Source organism: Thermobia domestica, chromosome 2 (assembly GCF_964235325.1).
Source record: "Thermobia domestica chromosome 2, izTheDome1.hap1.1, whole genome shotgun sequence".
NCBI lineage: Eukaryota > Metazoa > Arthropoda > Insecta > Zygentoma > Lepismatidae > Thermobia > Thermobia domestica.
In genome coordinates this window covers 113,062,275-113,084,073 of record NC_137455.1, presented here as the reverse complement: position 1 = coordinate 113,084,073, position 21,799 = coordinate 113,062,275, and the positions used below count along the sequence as shown (strand labels likewise).

Genomic DNA, 21,799 nt, shown 5'->3' with positions numbered 1-21,799 from the left:
AGACTTATTACTCACCTTGTGTATTTCCTTTTATTTAAAATGGACTTGTATTTTTATTCACCATAGAATTTAATATGATATATTCTACTTTTGAAATTAAAAATTTCAACCTAAACGAATTTTAACTCAACAAAAGTGAAGCCTTAAAAGCGATATGATGCAGTGTGCAAAAACATTAAGTTTTCCTACCACATGGTGCTTGTCAGCCATAAAGCTCACTGGACGCGTACCATTCTGTGTTCGAAGCATGGACGTCACGCACCATAGGTGAGCGCTATACCAGCTAGCAACCGTAACACTCTCATATATTCATGAGCCTTCCTATGTTTTTACTTAGTTTTGAGTTTTACGTTCAACGGCTGTGCTCTTTTAGCCTAAAAGAGGCGATGACAAATGAATCATGATAATTACTTGTGAAAGAACAATACATAACAATACATAACATCGCACTGAGGATTCAAAGCGATAGTCAGCATTTCGATTGGTAGCATAATGCTTAGATCGCTCTACCATGCCAACATTCAATGAAGTCTATTACGCTCGAACCCCCAGAATCAGACTGTCGTAACTCAAAATAGATTTTTAATTGTTATCAATTTTTAACGTGTAATAATTGCAATGTGTATGTATTTAAGAAAGACTTTGTCTGCAATAATTATTACTATACATATTGAAATAACGTTATAATTTTCAAAAAGAGACGAGATAGTGAAGTTCCTTTAGATATAACAAATTTCTTTGGCTTACTTTTAAAATTGACATTTCAGAGTTACGACAGTAAAGTCACCTGTAACCTAATCGGTAACATTAAATTAAATATTTATTTTAGTATTTCTATTTGAGTTTGTAATCTACACGTACTAAAGAGAGATCTTGAAGTCAGCTTTAAATTTTGAAGAGATTTCAAATGTATTTGATGCAATCTTCATTAGAATATAGCCTACTATTAAACAGTTTAACACTTTCATTGCTGCCGACTATTGTAGCAGTTCTCAGAAAGTACTTGATAGCATTGCTGTCGTTGAATTCCACACCTCATATCGATCTATCTACTGAATGTCCTAAATTGATTTCAAGAAGAAAGTAGATTGATTTGTAGGTGGCACGGAATTCAACTATAGCAACAGCGGCGCGGAATTCAAGTGTTAAAATATAGACTTCTGACACCAAAGAACATATTGATAGCAACGAGGAAAGATTTGTTCAAAGCTTTGTATAATACAGTTCGCAAAATTTACGGCCGCCAGATTGCTATTGGCGACTAGAAATTTAGAGCTGGTGACCAGTGTTCAGTAGGAATGGTTTCTACCAAAACTCACAGGGCTGCGTAGTTTCTGTTTTGCACGAAAATAATTGTCACTGAGTGAGGAAACACGGAATGTGAAGTCTTCACAAGGAACATTGACAGTACTTTTTAAGTACTTGCAACCAGATTTTTACAGTGAAAACGTGGACCTTGTCTTAGCAGAGTGGGCAGAACATAAACTTTTTTTTTTTTTTCATTGACGTTGAATCTGACACTGAGAAAGCTTTACAGTGAAAACTTCTTACGAGATTCCTAAATTTGCTTCCAATTGTCACATTTTGTACAGTTTTACCTGTGAGTACAGCTTCATGTGAGAGAGGCTTCAGCAATCTCAACAGAGTTAAGACTGCCTACAGGAATTCACTGAAGACTGACACAATGGATGATTTGCTGATCATTTTCATCAATGACTCTTCACTTAAGGACTTTGATCCGAAAACTACAATCGACAACTGGTACTTTAGTGCAGAGAGAGAGCGTTACCCAAACATGAAGTCTTAAGATATTTTTAACATACATATGAATTGTTAAATTCAAAATTGATTATCCTGAATCTAATTGTTTGTTTTTGAAATTTTATGCCTCTTTCTTCGTCAAACAAAGGCCGTGGGGGGGGGGGAGCTCTCATAATTTGTACGTGAGAGGTACTGGCGACCATCATTTTTGGATTGGCGAGTGCGTCTGACTTTGAAATTTTGAGTCCTGGTATAGTATACGGATCAGAAGCAATGCCACTTCGCAAAATTGAAGAAAATTGTAGTCATTCGAATTAAGCTGTTGCAGAACACTAACGTTAATGATGACAAGGGTCGTGTGGGCTACTTTGATCACGACTTTTGATCAAGCCATACAGGTCTGGGTCTCGCTTCTCAAATTTGGTCTGACCCGGTGAGTCGTTCCATCACTGATACACGTAGACAGAAAACAGTGCGCAACACAACCGTATTACAAGACGTACTTAAATATTAATAATAACCGATGTTCTACTTAGTGGTGACGTCACTTATCTATACTGTGAACTTGTGAAGAATAGACGACCAGTGCCGGCTTTACGTATAAGCTAAACAAGCTATAGCTTAAGGCTCCACTTTCTTGGAGGCTCCAAAAATTAAAGAAAAAAGGACTGGGTGTGCATTTCCAAAATATAAGGATAAAAAGCAAATAAAATAAAACCTACATATAGCAACAGTAATTTGTGTTGTGTAGACTCCTCTAATGTAAATAATGGGGTCCCCTTGTACTACCGTGCTCTGTAAAATATCAATAGTTTGCTCATTTCTGGATATAGGATGCCTATGTTCTGCGTGGACTGATTACATAGCTGGATATACAAAACGCCAATAGCTTCAATAGCTTAGGACTTCTTTAATTTTAAATCCAGGACTGAGAACGACCCAGTGTGTATTCAACATATTCTTTTAGAATGTCCGAAATACTCAGAGTTCAGATAACATTTAGGACTACCTTAAAATAATGTTCGTGCTTCCAACAGTAAATCTGCTTTTACTCACTGTATTCTCGCCTTCATTCGGACGATTGTAATTTGTGCAGAGAACGTCATGGTTTTCATTTTGAATTTTTATTTCGTCGTCGTGTCTGTCGGTGATCGGCGTTCTCGTGACGGTGGCAAACTACGTCGGCGCTGATGTCCCCATTAAACATCTTTATGAATCAATCAATCAAAGCATTCTGGTCACGATAGCGAAAATTACTAATTTCACTTCACGATATCACAACTCGTTGCTCGGAATGCCTAAAGTGCTGACAGTGGTGGTTCGTGAGGGATATCATATCAATAAAACAATTTTATCGCTGCAACCAAAGAGACGAAAACTTACCTAATATCCCAATTCTTAAATAAGAGTTCTTTTTGTTTATCAAATTGCAATTTTATCGATATGACTTAACTTGTGAGCTGTCGCCCCTATGTGCTGCTGAAAACAAGAGCTGAAAGAAGAGCAGATTATTTCGAAGATAAAAAATGAGGACGTCATAAAATATAAAACAAGCACTAACCACTGTCGGCGTTGACTTCTAAATATTGGGGGAGGGGGACATTCTACATTTCACATGCTCAAGTTATTTCATAACTGAACACTATGGTTTCATTTGGTTTAATTTGATATAAGAAACTTTACGATTTATCGTAACTCATATTGTTCAAAACAACTGTCACTCATAAGCATATAAGAGGCCGCGGTGGCTCAGTGGTAGAGCGTTCACCTCTGATGCTTGAGGTCCCGGGTTCGATCCCAAACCCCGTTAAGTGAACTTTGTACTGGACAAACACAATTAGTGATGAGCAAATGCAAGACCAAGACCACACCGGTCTTGGTCTTGGTCTTGATCTTGGTCTTGCACATTCAGTCTTGGTCTTGGTCTTGCACTGGAACCCTTGGTCTTGGTCTTGGTCTTGCATACCCAATCTTGGTCTTGGTCTTGGTCTTGCATGCAAGAGTCTTGCAAGTCTTGCTTTTAAGAAATCTCAAGCTTTTCATAGGTAAATTTTACTATGAATATAAGGGATAATAAACTCTACAATGCGCCAATAGCAAGGGAAATATAATGCATGTTTCTAAATGTAATATAGTTTAACTTTGTGTATCATGATAGTGTACAACATAGGTGATGACCTTTCCTTTTTTAATGGGTGTCCACGCTTCACTACTTGTAAGATATGTCTAAATCATAACGTTTCGTAGTCTGTTTATATTTTTTAAACAGACCAAACACTCCACTGGTTTCCAAACTGAGGAGGCTACCCCTGTGACGGCACAGATTATTGATACACCATGAATTGCAAAATTATTTTTACACTCTAAAGGCGTCAGATTTTCCATTTCAACCACGATTAGCTAATCCTTGTATTAATCAAACTTCCAATTAAATATTGATATTTTGTTTTACAGATTCCAATATGTACTCTATGGGGCAGAAACAGTGACATTACGCAAAAGTGATGAAACATTGCAGGTTTTTGATACATGGACATGGAGGAAAAAGGAGAGAATTAGCTGTGTTGAACGGACAACGAATGAGAAGGTGTTAAAAAAATAGCAGTAGGGAAAAGAAAGAAGAATTTTAGACATTGTTAAGAGGAGGAAGAGGAACTGGTTAGGATATTGGCTGAGGAGGAACTTTATTATGAGGGACGTGCTGGAGGGTATTGTGGAAGGAAAGAGAGGGAGGGAGCGAAGGAGATTAGTTGAAGGAAGGTATTAAAACAGAAAATTGCTACGTCAAGACGAAGATCCTAGCTGAGGACCACCGAACGTGGAAGCTTCTCAGTTACAGCAAGTAACCTGCCAATAATGGCAGAATAGCTATTATGATGATGATGATATATTTAGCAATATTGACTAAAAAAGAGAGAGAGAAAATTAAAATAATAATTATTATATTCAAACCTCTTAATACTTTAGAATAATTTGAGCGAAAACGAAAAACGATTCAACTGTCTATGTCTTTTGTGTAACTTCAATCGATATAAATACTTTTTGACCTGTATTAGAAATACAAAATAACGGCATCAAACTCCAAGTTATTTGAAGTCTCACTTGTGAATATGGATTACTAGCATCAATTAACCACTTCGTTGGGTTAAACTTAAAAATAATACTAATAATATATTTAGTTAGTCAGTCACTTTTTACTATTAGTAAAGCGCTCTCTGATATCGGTCATTTTCGATTATTTTTATAGTTCTCTCCTCCTCCTCCTCCCCAAGTTGCGAGGCTGAATTTGAATTTAAATGGCATCAGAAGTGTCACTGTTCGTCTCAGAGACCCCAAAAACTAAGGATTCAGCATTAATATCGGTCATTTTCAATAAACTTATATATCTCCTTCACCCCCATGTCGCGAGGTACGGCATCGGAAATGCCATTGTTCATCTCAATGACATCGAAAACCATGAGTTCGACATTGATAATGGTAATTTTTGATAATTTTATATATCTTGTTCCTCCCCCAAGTTGCGGTGCTGAATTTGCATTTAAACGGGATCGGAAGTATCATTGTTCACCTTAGCGACGCCGAAAACTATGGATTCGACACTAATTGATCATTTTTGATCATTATTATGTATCTCACTCTCCCCAAGTTACGAGGCTGAATTTGGTCGTAAACGGTATCGGAAGTGTCAGTATTCAACTCAGCGAACTGAAAAACTATGGATATTGTTTTTCTGGATTTGTCATTTTCGATTGTTTTTATATATCTTCTCTTCCTTCCGCCAAGCTACGGGGCTGAACTTGGACTTAAATAGCATCGGAAGTGTCACTGTTTATCTCAGCGACCCCTAAAACTATAGACTCTATTTTAATGTCGGTCATTCTTGATTATTTTTAAATATTTTTCATTCCCCCTTCCCTAAATTGCTCCGTCAAAGTGATATGACAGAAACCACCTCAGGTCCGAGATCGAGATTGGTCGTTTGGTTCAAGAGTTATTAAGTTTTATTTATTTTTTTATAACTCCCCCTCTCCCCTCTCCTAAGTTTTACCGTCAAAGTGAAATGATGAAAACACTCCCTGGCCCAAACCTCATCTATGTTGAAAATTTGATCGAGATTGGTCGGCTGGTTCAAGAGATTAGGAGTCACAAAAATAGCCATTTTCAATTTTATAATATAAATTTATTGTTGTAGTATAATGTTATATCGTTCAATCCTCGATGTGCGTACATCTAAGGAGGCTAAAATTTATATTAATAAACAATTTTTCAATGTATAAGCATCCGCGCATGAAATCAAACTTGCGGTCACATGCACTAGGTTTTTGTCAATGTCATGAAAATGTTATTAGGATATTAGTTTTAAGAGTGCACATTGAAAATTTCCAACGGATGCTTGAGTCTCGGAACCAAGGCCATACCCATGTAGTCGACACCTATGGTGTACGGTAATACCGACGTTCAATACCACATTTCTCTTACGTTTTGGAAGAAGAACACCACTAATATGCTTTGAAATGAAATGAAGTATCTAATTTAACGTCCCACGATTGTGTACCAAAGCTAAGGAAGACAATGATGATGAGAAATGACTGAAATGGTGGAATGAAGAAAGTAGGACGAAACGAAAAAATATCGAAAAGACCCACGCACACGGTGTTTGTCCACCAAAAAAGCTCACATGGTGCGAGATGACACCTGTGTGGCTTGAAAACGAGTAATATCTACAGAAAACGCGAACAACCAATTCAGAAAACGACATACTGTTGCTATAAGCTACAGCGGCAGATCGACTCACACGGATTCCATAAATTACTGGGAACACATTCACTCCAGCGGCATTTTTACTGGAGCCAAGACATTCAAGGGAAAGATATAATGATTTTTCCCCCTTCCTTTTTACATTCTTAAAAAAATCAAGTAGTACAGGTACTTATGCAAGACTCTTGTGCAAGAGTCTTGGTCTTGGTCTTGGTCTTGGTCTTGTATGCAAGACTCTCGCAATAATTGCAAGACCAAGACTCTTGCGCTCATCACTAAACACAAGGTGCGTGGGTTTCCTCGGGGTTCTCCCGCTTCCTCCCACATTTCATTCATTTCCCATCATCACCGTCTCCTTTAACCTTGCCGGCATAACAGTGGAACACACTGGCCAGTTGGCAATTTTACACATGACATAGAAAATTATTGGGTGGAACATGTCCCTTCCCTCTAACGAGACCCTTGGCACCACTAAGTAAACAGAACTTTTGACTCTTCCATTTGGTCCACCAAACTTCATTTGAGAAGATTCGTCTCATCATGCATCAGGCACACGCTGTATGCTTATAAATGCGAGAATAGACCTAAATGCAAATAAATGATGGTAAAGAATTAATTTCTGAAAAAGTTGTCATTGCTGCATTTATCTCAGTAATAATTATCGGTAGAGTAGAATAGTTTTAAGGCTCACGTAAGGAATGCATTCCGTGTAATTTGAATTTTACGTTAAGTCGAATTTGTCAAGTGTAGCTTTATAAAATCTGCAGTATCTATACGTATATATATAAAAATGTTCTAACTGACTTATCAATGTCCAGGCCAAACCACTTAAGATAGAAAGTTCAAATTTGGAGTAGACTACATAGGATGTGTGACATAAGGCACCACTAAGGAAAGATTTTTGGAAATTCAACAAAGAAGGTGAAAGGGGGGCAAATTATTACATAGACATGTCCATATCACGGAATATCTGAAGGTAGAGACAGTGATGATATCAGGAGGTGGCCCGGGGAAGAAGTTTCCCTGAGAAGTCTTGCCCAAGAAACGGGAAATTTCTTGTCATGTCTCAAAAACAAGATAAGAGTCGAAACGAGAAATGCATTTTAAAATTCGAAACGAGACGAGAAACTTCTTGAGTCTCGTGAACAAAGCTAGATCGCCCAAATCTTAGATCTCAGACACTCTTTGAGTGTTACATGGTTCACAATGAAATACTGTAAATTAATGAAGTGCTTGTAAGAATACAATGAAGAGCATTAGTCAACGTTTAAAGATACGCAAGTCATTACACAACATACTCCAATTATAAGGATGGTTTTAATGTTGTTGTATCACACCCATTATGGATCTCTCGCGACACGGAAGAATTTTAATAACTTCTAGATGACGACATTTCGGTAGGAGGTAGAATGATTATATGCATAAGATTTGCAGACGATATGGCGCTTGTTGCAGAATCTGAAAAGAAAATCAATCAAATATTAGAAAAAATGAGGAACAGCTTTGAAGAATATGGGATGAAAATAAATGTTAGAAAGACAAAAGCCGTGGTGATTGGAACGAAGAGGTCAGTGTCAAATATAAAAGTTGTAGGGGAGAAAATAGAACAAGTAAATAGTTTTCGATATCTGGGTAGTATTCTTAGTAATGACATGAAGTGCGAACGTGAAATAAAAGCAAGGATAGGAATGGCGAAAGAAGCCTTTAGGAGGAAGAAAAGTCTGTTTTGTGGGACCTTGAATAGAGGGTTGAGAAAAAGACTCATAAAATGCTTCGTGTGGAGTGTTGTACTGCATGAGTCAGCAAACGCAAAAATTATTAGAAACGACTGGAAGCTTTCGAAATGTGGGTGTGTAAAAGAATGGAAAGAATTGGTTGTTTCGAGCGGAAAACGAATAAGAGGGTGTTAGAAATGGTGGGGGAGAAAAGAGCACTTTTAGATATTATTAAGAAGAGGAAGAGAAACTGGTTGGGACATTGGCTAAGAAGAAATTTATCATGAGGGACGTCCTAGAGGGTATGGTGGCGGGAAAGGGAGGGAGGGGGCGAAGGAGAATACAATTAATGGATTATATAAAAACAGAAAGATCGTACGTGAAGACGAAGAGGTTAGCGGAAGACCGTGGAGCATGGAAGCTTCTCAGTTGCGGCAAGTGACCTGCCAATACGGGCATGACCTATGATGATGATGATGATGAACTAGATGAAGTTAAGAAGAAAATCAGGTCATAAATTTTATACATACATTTACAAAACGAAACGAGAACTTTTTCGAGTTGGAACGAGATTTCGACAAAAACTATGAGATGAGAAATCTTCATTTACTGCTTTGTCTCGTCTCGTGGGCAACACTACCTCTAAGCTATGAAATTCCCCACTGGACTAATCTCCCAATTATTCTCAACAAGGGGTGCCAGTATTTTCGCAGTACTAATTTAACACCCTATGTATTGAAATTCCTTCTCTCCCCGGGGGAAATCGTCTGAAATCATCAGTGGTTAGAGATAGGAAAGCTATGTTGGTTATATGACAAAATCAGAAATGATCACAACAATAGTAGTCAATATAATATGATGATGTGGTATATAAATTCCTTCCCGAGCAACAGAACTCGATCTCACGACTTCACCTTGCATTCACCAACCAACGCCTGAGATTTCGACTAGATACGTTGCAGTTTTTGAGAATTGAGATAGTACATGACTCTATCCATAAAATTACACATGAAAAATTACGAATGATATTTGTTGCAAACTTTTTGAAATAACACCCCGAATTAGTTGGTAACACTTGCTTTTTTAACCTTATCAATTTTCCGATAGTTGTATGCTCCGGTCTGGTCCACATGCTTGTTCCGTGGTGCGAGCTAGTGATGATAATGCCAGGGAGTACTTTCCTAATAGACACTGTTCTATAACATACCCTATATATAAGCAAGTATATAGTATGATATGTATAATACCTAGGTATATATAGATTGCTTAAACACATTTGAAGTTATTTAACTTTATCTTAACATTTTACTATTGGCTGGGCTTACTCTAATGGGTCATAACTTCATTATTTATGCCCATCAGCAGCTACAACTTTAAAATATATTGCATCTTCGGAGCAATGACGCTACTAGGATTTTATTTCGTGGGGGGGGGGGGGTAGCCTACCACGCAATAATGATTTTTTGAAGGGGAAATTTCATCAAAATTTGTCTGCAGCGCTGCTGTATAAGATAGGCCAGGTTAGTTTCGAGGGTGGCCAGGGCCCCCCGAGCTCATAGCTGGTTGCACTATTGCTTCGGAGAGACTATCTAAATCTGTTCCAGGTTATTAAAAACCCAAGTTAAAGTTGGGAAGTATTCCTGGTAAGAATATTGACTTTTTAAGTCTTCATTAGTATCAGCAACTTCTCTACATGCTCTTTCACAGTCCATGTACACTGTCTTGGCGTAAGGAAATAGACGTCCGAAAAATGAACCAACTGCTCTTGCTAAGTAAAATAGTGCACAGAAGGAGCCGTTTTCTGATATTAGAATTAGTACTTGGTGGGGCTTATTTTGCCAGCATGTAAATCCAGTAAATCGTCAATGATACGGTAACAGGTGGCGACATTCGTCACAGAATGCTCAAGCAAATCGTTGTTAGCGAGTCGATGATTCCCATTTGTCCAATTTAGTTGTAGAAGTCAAACATTTTTTATAGGATTTAAGTTCAAACATTGTCGAGACACGGCAGAGTTTGAACTCCATTTCACCTCTTTTAGCGTTCACATTTTTTCTGCATGGTGTTGGTACGGTGGACCCAAACCTCACTCTACGCGTGTCTTGTAAGAACTGCATTATAATACTGTTAAAATAATAGTGTCGACAACGGTACATGTAACACATCACTGATATTGCTCTAATGGTCTACCACACTCTCGTTTCCAATTGTGCGACCTCGGGTATACTCCTCCAGATAAGGACGTCATTTGGGACTCGAGGGGGATACTTGCCCCCTCTAGGTTTGATATTTGCAAACATTTTAATTCATAAGATAGTAATATATCAATGAAAACCCCTAGATTTCTAGAGTTTTGCTACCCCTTTCCCAGGCAAAATCTGAAATGATACTACTGCTTCCAGGGGATTCTGATTCAGGACGGACTTCAGGGGAAGCGGTGGATTGTAATACTGCCACTAAGAGCTACTTTTAAGAGCTCCAAACTCTGGGATAGATTTTATTTACATATAAAATACAAAATTTTCCCCTTCTGGGGGGAAGGGCGATCACCCCCCCTGGATCCGCCCCTGGCTGCTTCAGATCCACACAGCCACTGTCCACGTGCGATTTTGGTACTGAATGCTCACACCATCTATGTCATACTCATGGCCCTTAGCATTCTTCCGGTGCTTTTCACAGAACTGTGTTGCTATTTGCGAGTTACTTAAGTCAGGATAGTGTATGTGAAAAAGGGGTAATTTAATGTGAAATCTGCGCAAAAAATACATGTGAGAATAAAATTCAGATGGGGTATTAAAATTTAATGTTCCTGCGCAGCGTTTTCTCAATCTAAAAATTTGACAACGCTAATGGGAGGGCGTGTGGAAAAGAATGGAAAGAATCAGTGGGTCGAGTGGAAAATGAATGAGACTGTGTTAGAAATGTGGAGGAGAAAAGAACAATTTTAGATATTATTATTAAGAAGAAGAGAAACTGACGAAGAAGGAATTGTATCATGAAGGGTGTGCTAGAGGATATGGTAACAGGAAAGAGAGGGAGAGGGCGAAGAACACCAAAATTAATAGATGATATCAAAACAGAGAAATCGTACGTGAAGACGAAGAGATTAGAGGAAGACCGTGGAGCATGGAAGCTTAACAGTTGCAGCAAGTGACTTGCCAATAATGGCAGAATACCTATGATGAGTGTAATGATGAATGAGAAGGTAGGTTACAAGAAAATTTTGATTGAATTCGAATTTATCTTCTAAGAAAAATGGAAGAGCCATAATTGAAAGCCTAATAATTTTGTTGGAGTGTGTGTGTTCGCCCTCCAATTCGTAGGACACGTGGCGGTGCTTCGTTAAGGTTACCTCACGTTCAAAGTCCATCTCTGAATATCATATAAGTAGCATGTCATCTTGAAACAATTGCGGTGTTGGTTTCAGACTTCATAGTAACCCTGTAGATCCCAAAACTGAGAGGCGCACTTCTCTTAAGGGCTCATGAAAGGCTAGGAAGAAAACATATCGTAGTAAACGATGAAGGCTAAAAGGCAATAAGTAATTATTCAATGAATCTGGACCTCTCGAATACCTCTGACCTAAAATCGAATCTGGAATCACATTGTAGTACACCAAAAGCACACATAGATGAGTTCGAACTAGCAAATGAGCTCGTAGTAAGTTCGAACCTACAGTTCGACATGAAATCCAAACCACATTTTAAGGTGACCAGATATCCAGTTTTAGCAAAGACACTCCCTTTTTTCAACTCTTGTTGATTTTTTTTCTAATTCTTAAACAGGACTCCTAAATGTCCATTTTTTTATATTTTATTTATTTATTTATTTATTTATTTATTTTTAGCAAATATGAACAAAGTGTCAGTAATTGTTATTCAAAATATAAATGATCAGAGCAAATACTACACTCTTTTAAATAACTGTGTATAGAGGTATTTTAATACTAACACTTACTGGGAATTTTTGCCCGGAACTGGTAATTGTTTGGTATTATTTTAAAAACGTTGCGGTATTCTGGCCACCTTACACATTTCCTCTTATCGGGAGTCGAATGCTAGTCTCTCGTATCGAACTCCAAAGGGTCAGTCTTTAGCAACAGAAAGCTCAAAGAGATATTCTGGATGCAAGGTCAATAACAAGTAGATTAACCTTCACACTTGTCTTCAGGACATTTACGGTGCTCAAGGTCGTTTAGAAAGGCGGGAGTCAGACTATGTCACGCATTCTTATGCTTCAAGCATGCATATGAGCTTCTAAATAGTTTTTAATAAGTGCATACGGTATATTGTGTACGCGCTATTTGATGAATTGAATGAGAACAAATGTGTCTTAATACAGGGTGATTCAAAAAACGGGAAGTTTTGAAAATTAAATAATTTCATGAAAACATTTTACTATTTGGTACCAAAATGATCACCATCCTCTGGGTATTGATTAACACAAATATCATCTCTCTATGACTTACGGTTCCGGAGATATGGCACCTTAAATCTCCCGAAATCGGAAATTTTTTGTCAATATCTCGGGAACGGTAAGTCATAGAGAGATTATATTGGTGTTGATCAATACCAAAGAGAATGGTGATCATTTTGGTACAAAATAGTAACCTTTGGCCAATGGCCAAATCAGTGGCCAGTTAGCCAGTGGCAACCGGTTACTAAAATTGTACTGCATGTATTCTAAAATGGCATTATTTTTACTATTAAATGAAAGAAATATTTTTTAAAAAGAATTCGTTTTCATGAAATTATTTAATTTTCAAAATTTCCTGTTTTTTAAATCACCCTGTAGTAAGATTACCAGATTGCAAAAGTAAAGAAGTACATTTTGCAATGACCCGACACCCGAGGGAACATGATCAGATAATAATCGTTAGCGTAGTAAAGAGGGAGTTTTTTGGTTTTAACCCTTTTTTCAGCAAGATATTTGGAAAGTATATTTAACATACATATACACAAATTCTGAAACATCATCTTGGAAGTTAGAACTCCCCTTGATGAAACTCTGTGTACGCCACAAACAATAACATTAGTGACTATTACAAACCCTTACAATAAAAAAGACTGTAGAGTTAATGGTAAATACACCTGATGTAGAATATCATATTACAAACAAAAATATTATCTCTAACAACGTAGCTAGTTCACTAAGTACTATATACAAATACATTACCGCATTTATTTAAGAAAATGCATAAATTGGTGGCAAACGTCACAATATTTTCCTCGTGCTTTACTTAATTAGTTTATTATAGTAAATTAGAAAGTCTATAGTTACTTAAAAATATTTGCACTCATTTTACTATCCCAGAAAAACATCTATATTACTCCAACTAGGGCTGTTAATGACAACGAAAATGGAAGCGAAATACGTTTTAACATAGGTACCGTCTCTCTCTTTATGAAGCCGTAAACCAAAATCACATTGAATTGCAAATCAACATTTGCAAATATCGTTAGCTAAAAATAGTTATAAGCTACAAACGATGTTTAAGAACTGTAAAATTATAGCTCGAGGGCCACCAACAGCACGAAAAGGTCGGTTTTGTTATACAGAGTGGCCCAAAAGTAGGAATACAGACTTGCATCGATCAAATATGACATTTTAGTTTATTAAGGTAATGAACTTATTTGCTTTGGTCTGTTTTGAGCCTAAGGCATAAGCGAAAAGAAATTAAGAACGGACAATGAAGAAACTAAGCCAATACCTGTATAGATAGCAATAAGTAAATGATATAAAATGCCATGAGCCGTTCAGTACGGGACTTTATACTTACTTTTTTTGCCACCCTCGGTTTTGGTAACGACCCTGATTATTTTCTTTCCAAATAACAAGTCGGATTCAGTTCCGAAATAGGAACAGGCCTTCTCAGAAAATCAGTTTTGGTTCTGAGACTAGAAACGATCTATTGCCGGGTCCGAAATCTTTCTAGAGCTATCAGAAGATCTCTTACGTTTCCGCACCCAGAATAAGTATGTTTTTTTTTTTAATTCTCGATTGATTTTAGTTCCGGAACCAAAGTCCAGTAGAACCTATTTATGTCTATAATTTCTATTACCTTGGCTCCAACTAGAACAGGCAGTGTTGTCTTTCATAGTTTGTCAGTTTTCAGCACTAATCTTTGGCTCGTGTTATGGTGGTAGCCGGGATAATCTCATCGACTCTCCTCGTTGCACATATGTACAGTACGATTGACTCACTAAAGGTACGTTTTCCTACTGACACATTTGATACACAGCGTAGAGCGCAAAACGACCAGTGCATGTCGTTTCCTATTTTCCTAGGCAGACGACATATACTCGTATTCAACGCTAAGCAGAACTCAAAGCGCGAGAATGAGAATTCCTTTTGAGAAGTTATATGTGTACCGCGCAGCGTAAATCACGGAATTTCTTTCGTTTTCCGAGTGCCAAAACCATGTCAATGATTCGCTTTCTGCTGCCGATGAAGAGTAACTGGTTACGGTAGTATATTACCCTCGTATGGGGACTGTTCGCGAACGATAAAAAAATACCGGATTTCTGGTAAAACTGACTACGTCTCTCGCTAACGAATGTTAGAGGAACCTGTTGGCAAAATCATGTTCACCCCTTTGATCGCCTCCGACATTCAGCAAGCAATGTATCTAGAACAAGAAAATACTCCAGCAAATGGCTCCCAAATTCTGCTTGACTAGTTTGATGAGCACTCCGGGTATGTGAAGATGCTTGGCTGGCCACTGAGGAGCTCCGATGTAAATTCAATTAAGCACATCTGAGATGCTATCGAGAGGGATGTGCGTGCCCTGGACCCTGCTCCGAACAATCTTCCTGAATTATGGGAGGCTGTTCAGCGATCATGGATCAGTATGGCTCCCTAAAACTTCCGGTGTCGTGTGGAGTCCATGCCGCACTGCATCTCCGTTGTCATCAAGGCAAAAGTGAGTGCTACACGTTACTACCCAAGTTTCTCTAATTCGATTGCTCATTAGTGTAGATGGTTGTGCCGTATGTAGACACACAAATGGACATTTCGTAGACTGGGTTTTACACCTGTGGACAATGGAGCCAATGAATCGGATAGATGTTCATTGAAGATACTAAGCGGTAATCAAAGTCATTTTTACCCATCTAAATGATAATTTAATATTGAAAGAAGAACAAAAAAGAAATGGTAGGAATGTTGAGTCATAAAAACTCAAGCAAACACGAAAGTTGATACGAGGGCTCAGCTATAGAACGGTCATCTCTGGTGCAAGGATTTTCTGGTTTGATCTCAGGCCATGTGAATTTGTGGTGGACAACATAGTGACCATGGGTTTTCTCGGTGTTTTCCCGTTTCCTCTCACACATTTTTATCCCACCATTTATTTCATAATCGTTCACTTTAATTAGGGGAAATTAGGAATTACATTTCTGGGCGTTCGCATCTATGGCCATTGTAGCCCGTCACCTATGAGGGATGATGTACCTCGGTGATCACACTATCCGAGGAAAAGGAAGGAAGGAAGGAGCCTGGGACCTGTGTGTAAGGTACCATCTTGGCATTTACCTGGTGTGAATGAGGAAAACCCAGGAAAATCTCACTCAGAATGGCTGATTTGAAAAAACTTTTACACATTTTCGACTGTGTGTTTCCATCGGGAATCTAACCCGGGTCATTTTAATTAATTACTCGTATTCTTTAGCCTAAAAGTATATACATGAGACGTAAAAGTAAATATTTCATTTCATTTCTTTCCACTAAATAAGACATGATCATAAAACCTTACACATAGACAAATTTCCTAAAGGGGACCAAGGAATCAATTTCATTACGGATTCTCCTGCTGTAAATTACATGATAATGAAAAAAACAATCGGAAATCCCCAAAAGCAAGGTCATTATATACAAGCATATATAACATCTTAGCAGAATATTTATAATATAATAAATTATGAAGTCGTTTTAAAATAATTAAATACATAATAAACAAATTGGCAACTAAAAGAAAGTAAGCCTCTTCCATATAAAACAAAGAATGTAAAACATGATGAAAGTTAAACTTACAATTATATCATGCGGTTAAAAGAACAATAATTTTGGTTGGAATGTAAAACCACACCCATTTCACTTCCGTGCGTTTAACAAGTTCGGTTTTCTCCCCCACAGCCTCCTACAAAAGGTGGTGTTCCAAACTTGTGCCAGGAAACCTAAAAGCCATATGTTGCTCCTTACTGTCTTCTGAAGGTCATTGAATTTAATTTTTTTTTTCCTATTCGTTTTTCTCTGCATGCACACTCATGTATAAATAGGAATACCGATTTCAGATTGTTACTAGTTTCATTGCAGGAACAAGTAGCTCAAACCTATATTCATAATGAAGGTAAGATTTCAAGATTTAAAGTTAAATGTTTTTACGAGGAAATGAAGTCCAAATGTTCCAGGCATTAGGATCTTTGTATTTTCATTTTTAACGAAGCATAGAATTGGGAACGTGAGATCGTATTTAGGTATCGTATTTAGGATCGCATTGAAATATTAACTTTCCTCTAAGCATGTTAAAGCTGTGATAATAGAACTGGAGTCCATGGATCCCTCGGGGTCCTTGAGCATATAGTCGGGAGTCTGCAAGTTCAACTAAATTTTATTCAACTTTTTTATGCAAAATATAATAATTGTTTGTGTCAAATTATAACTTTGTTGTTGTTAACTAAGCTAGTTTTGGTAATCTTTGAAATATAATAACTAAACTTGAGATTAGAACAATTTGTATAGTGAAATATAAATAGATCGCATACATAAAAATAGTTTCTTCCCTTCTGTTAAAGAAACGATAGCGATCATAGCAAAATGTGCCATATTAATAGGGACTTCAAAATCACAAAGTTTAAGCACCTCTCAAGATGAATTAAAGCATCTTTTAAAACAAGGTATTTTATTTTGGGATTAATTACTTAGACAAAATCTCTAGAAAGATTGCCATATAAACACACACTATATATATATATATATATATATATATATATATATATATATATATATATATATATATATATATATATATATATATATATATATATATATAGATAGATAGATAGATAGATAGATAGATAGATAGATAGATAAACATACTTTTATATTTATTATTTAATATTCAAGCACATATAAAATTCATTGTTTAACAATGATCAGTGTAATTTGTAACATTGTGTTGAGTAACCCATAAACTTATTTATGAAAAGAATCCTGATATAACAATATTGATATTCGTCATTTAAATGTTTATCGATTCATTTCACTTGCATTATAATCTTCATATACGAAAACGAAATTTATAATCTCAAAATAGCATTATATATGTTCGTATTCCTAGTTATGAAACTAAAATTCTTGCATATCTCATATCAAGGTTTTAAAAAAAACGAATAAATGAAAGGGAACTAATATTCTAAATTGTATACCTTACCATGAATGTGTAAAGATGTCTTTTATTTCATAAGATATACAAATTTTATTTACCTCGTCGTTAGAAGAGCTAGCTTGCTTTCACCACTGTACCTAAGAGAGCTTTGATTAGGAGTGTATAAAATTAATACTAATCCAACAAAAGGCTTTAAGGATTGACTAGATTGACTCCCTTGAGAGGATTCTTTTATAAACTTCGATTTTTGAAAATTATATTTTATTTACTTTTTTTTAAAAAAAAAACAACAGTTTCTTCTTAATAAGCCAAAGTTTGAGTATTCTATTTATTGTAATCTAACGGAAAATCTAAATAGATCAGTTGGTGCGAAATGTTCATTCAGCAGATTGAAACTTAATACTCAACTCTGTCATAAGTACAATCACAAATTCCAAATAAAAATTATATTTTTGATATTGCTCAGTATATACAAGTACATACAGAAAACTATGCTTTTCTCTATAATTTTGTGAAGTTATACTCTTTTGTAGATTAACCTTTTTCTATCTTTCTTTATTTCAGTACGTCATTGTTCTTTTCGCCATCTTGGCTGTAGCCTCTGCTCAGCTCATCTTGTCTGCTGCTCCAGGTCTGAGCTCTTATGGTCTCTTGGGCGCTCCAGCAATTGCTCCAGCCGCTATTGCTGCCCCAGCTATTGCTCGTGCTGCCATCGCTGCTCCAGGAATCATTGCTGCCCCAGCTATTGCTCGTGCTGCCATCGCTGCCCCAGCTGCCATTGCTGCTCCAGCAATCCAACCAGGGTAAGTGCATAGAGTCGTTGTAATGTCAGTGGCGGTCTATGAGGGAAGTCAGATCAGTAAAAATTTCAATTTTATCGCTGTAACCTAAACGAAGAAAGCTTCATATAACTTTAAAAAAATATAGAACAATAGATTTCTTCCCTGAGCTTAAATTTTTACCTACCTGGCTTCCCTTAAAATCCGCCACTATGTGATGTATATAGAATCACCAGCAACAATAGATGTGCATTCCTTACTTTCCTTACTTTTCTAGAAGGTCAATCAATATTTTTTTTTTAAATGTAGAGAGAACGTAATTCTATGTATAGGACTTTAACTATATTCCAAAAGAACATGAAGGATGTTCATTTGTATTTTTACTGATGGGTGTAGATAAATTGATTATTAAAAATAGAAATTCAACATCCCAACTATCTTCAATCCTAGACAAAAATACTAAAACCCATCAATCAGCTTCAAAGAGCTGTATCAACCCATTAATATTTTGCGTGATCCTGTTTTATCTAATCGATGTTATATCAATGACTTTCCTTTAAAATTGGCTCTGTAGTATTGAATAGTTAATATATTCGCGTTAAATCCCTGATTTTCTCTTAAGGGTTGCACAGTTCACATTGAATTATAGGTAGATATATGGAAACATTATACAAAAGATTAATTTAATTATATTTAAGCCTAAAGTAATAAGAATTTTTTGTTCCTTCATGAAGGCCTATACAGGCCTACATAGAAATAGAGTATTAATATTCTATCATATTTAAGATGGATTAACAGAATATTTTTACTATCTCATTATCTTGTATTATCAAAAACAGCAAAACTAGATTCACTCCTCTACTTCAATTCATACACTAACCATAATCGACATCGAAATTATCTCATAGTAGTCTCTCGTTCGCGTTCTTCTTGTGGAAGATCTGGGTTTGATCCTTGGTGAAAATATATGATGTTCGTTTATTGGCTGATGCTCAATTTGGAGATTAGCGCCCCTTTTTTTCACCGAGTCTATATGAGCTCTGGACCTATAATTTAATGTAAGTATAAATGAGAACTAAGCATACAGTTTTAATTATATAAAAATGTCTAGGAAATCTAAATATCTAGCAAGGTGGATATAAGCATCATGGCTCCAAGTCAATTTAAAGCGTTATAATAAGGGCGGCTTTTGACGGAAGTCATATCGGTAAAAATTTTGCCTAATATCCTATTGTTGAATATAAGAATTAGGATAGGGAGACGAGATGACTCAGTAGTAGAGTGTTTACTTCTTGGGGGTGGGGTCCCAGGTTCGATCCTAGCTCGCGCTAAGTGGGCCTCGTCGTTGACAAATTAAAAAGGGTTTTCTCGGAGTACTTCCGTTTCCTTCTACATTACTCATCCTTATCATCATCACTGTTTCCTTAACTTCAGTGAAAAATCGTGGAACAGAATTAGGAGAGACATTTTCCTTCACCTTGCTGGGATAAAATTAATTTTTACCGATGTAATTTCCCTCAAGAGCGGCCTCTAGTATAGTATTAATTCTGTAAATGCCTTTCATTATTAAATTATTGTACAGTCTATTATATAAAATCTTTGGAATGAATATTAATAATGAAACAGATAAAAGTGTTCAAAATAACAATGTTTCAAATTAAGAACATATCTTTAAAAACACACAAACACAAGAACAGTATAGAAGTGAAGTCATTCAACATAATCTTAGGGCAATGAAGTAACAATTATAAAAATGATTGAGATACACTTTCAATGATTTCTTTTTTCTTCTTTTTCAGATACGTAGCTCAGACCCGTGGCTCTCTTCACACCGCTCCTCTTCCAGCTGGATACCCATACGCCAGCCATCATATTAACATTGCCCCTGCTCCAGGAACTATTTAAATATGAACGCTCTTAGTCTTATAGTAAAATGATTGGTGCTCAAAAAAATTACGTATTTAAATAAAAATTTCATATTTAAAAAAAAAAAACATCTTTTGTATTATTCTTACTTCCCCATGAAATCTGATTAATTTTCTACTATTCAATTGCAATTTTCTTGTACATATTTACATGCAATCTAAGCAAACGGACCTAGTAAACTGCTGAGTTTGAGAAATTTCACTACGTAAATAGCTAAATTCTTTTCGTATCTCTGTCGCTAGACATACAAAAATTAAAATGATGACTTTAATGTAATAAGAGAAGGGAATACCCTTTTGTTACTCTCGGTATATCATTTTTTAAAGTCTTTCAAATTTATTAGTACATGAAATCTTAAGTACCGTTTAAATATGTTTTTATCCTATATACTTAGAACATATACAGATGGCTATTAAAATAATGAAGACTGTGCAAAAAAAATGCAAGTTGCCTGATTAATACGGAGTGTTACCACTTTAACCCTACAGAAAAGTTCTGACTTGTGCAGTGGAAGCACACAAATTAGGAACATTTTTCAGCTAGATATTGGACTATTCCTCAAGCTATGCAGCCAACAGTTCTGTCAGTGAAATGGATTCCTATTCAATAAGGTCAAGGGGATGTGTTTTAGTTAATTCCAATGTTCACGAAACCACACCTCAACATCTCCAACGGCGTGAATTGAAGCATTACCAAATTTGAAAATTGGTCCAGAAGGAATATCTGGACCATAGGGGAGAATGGGATTAGCTGACACGCGGTCCATAAATCAAATAGAGTAATACTGTAGTTCGTAAAGGATGGAAACAAGTTGGAAAATTACTTCAACTAAGAGACTTTACCATGTTACATTGACATTAGATATGTATTGTTTCCAAGAGTTTCCATTATAATAATTATTTCGTACTAAATAATCCTGTTGGAACCCTTGGTGGTTCCAATCCATCTGATTGGGTGAAAGAAATAACTTTTTTTCTTAAGTATTCATCAAGCATTTTGTGAGAGAACTTAAATCACAAAAGATTCATCGCTTCTTCATAATTTTGATTCACATTTATCTCTTGAAGTCAAGTTACTGTAGTGAATTTGGAGTAATTTTGTTGTTTCTTGATGCGAAGTTGCTCTTATAAGCAGCAATCATTTGGTAGATTATTCTTTGGACCGTTTTAGGTGCGGATTCTTATATGTTAAGGATTTAGGATTTATATTTCTGGGCTTTCGGCATCTAAGGCCAATTTGCCTGTCACGTTTGAGGGATGACTTCCCTTGGCGAACATGCTATCCGTTGAAAGAAAAGGAAGAAAGGATTGGGGAAGGAAGGGAGCGGCCTGGTATCTATAAGTTAGGTACCACCCCGGCATTTGTCTGGTGTGAATGAGGAAAACAGGGTGGCTGGCCGGAAAAAGCGTTTTACACTTTTCCGACCGAGTGCCCCCACCGGGAATCGAACCCGTCATATACTCCTAGTTTTACCA

The 21,799-nt window shown here is 36.5% G+C and overlaps 1 protein-coding gene across 1 annotated transcript; it reads left to right on the top strand.

The window, feature by feature from the left end:
- Positions 1 to 16,525: 16,525 nt before the first annotated feature.
- On the top strand, positions 16,526 to 20,392 carry LOC145679720 (uncharacterized). The gene is made up of 3 exons (XM_081750287.1): positions 16,526 to 16,581; positions 18,184 to 18,422; positions 20,198 to 20,392. Exons 1-3 carry the CDS (start codon positions 16,576 to 16,578, stop codon positions 20,301 to 20,303), a joined length of 351 nt encoding a protein of 116 aa, XP_081606413.1. The 5' UTR covers positions 16,526 to 16,575; the 3' UTR covers positions 20,304 to 20,392.
- The last annotated feature ends 1,407 nt before the right edge of the window (positions 20,393 to 21,799 follow it).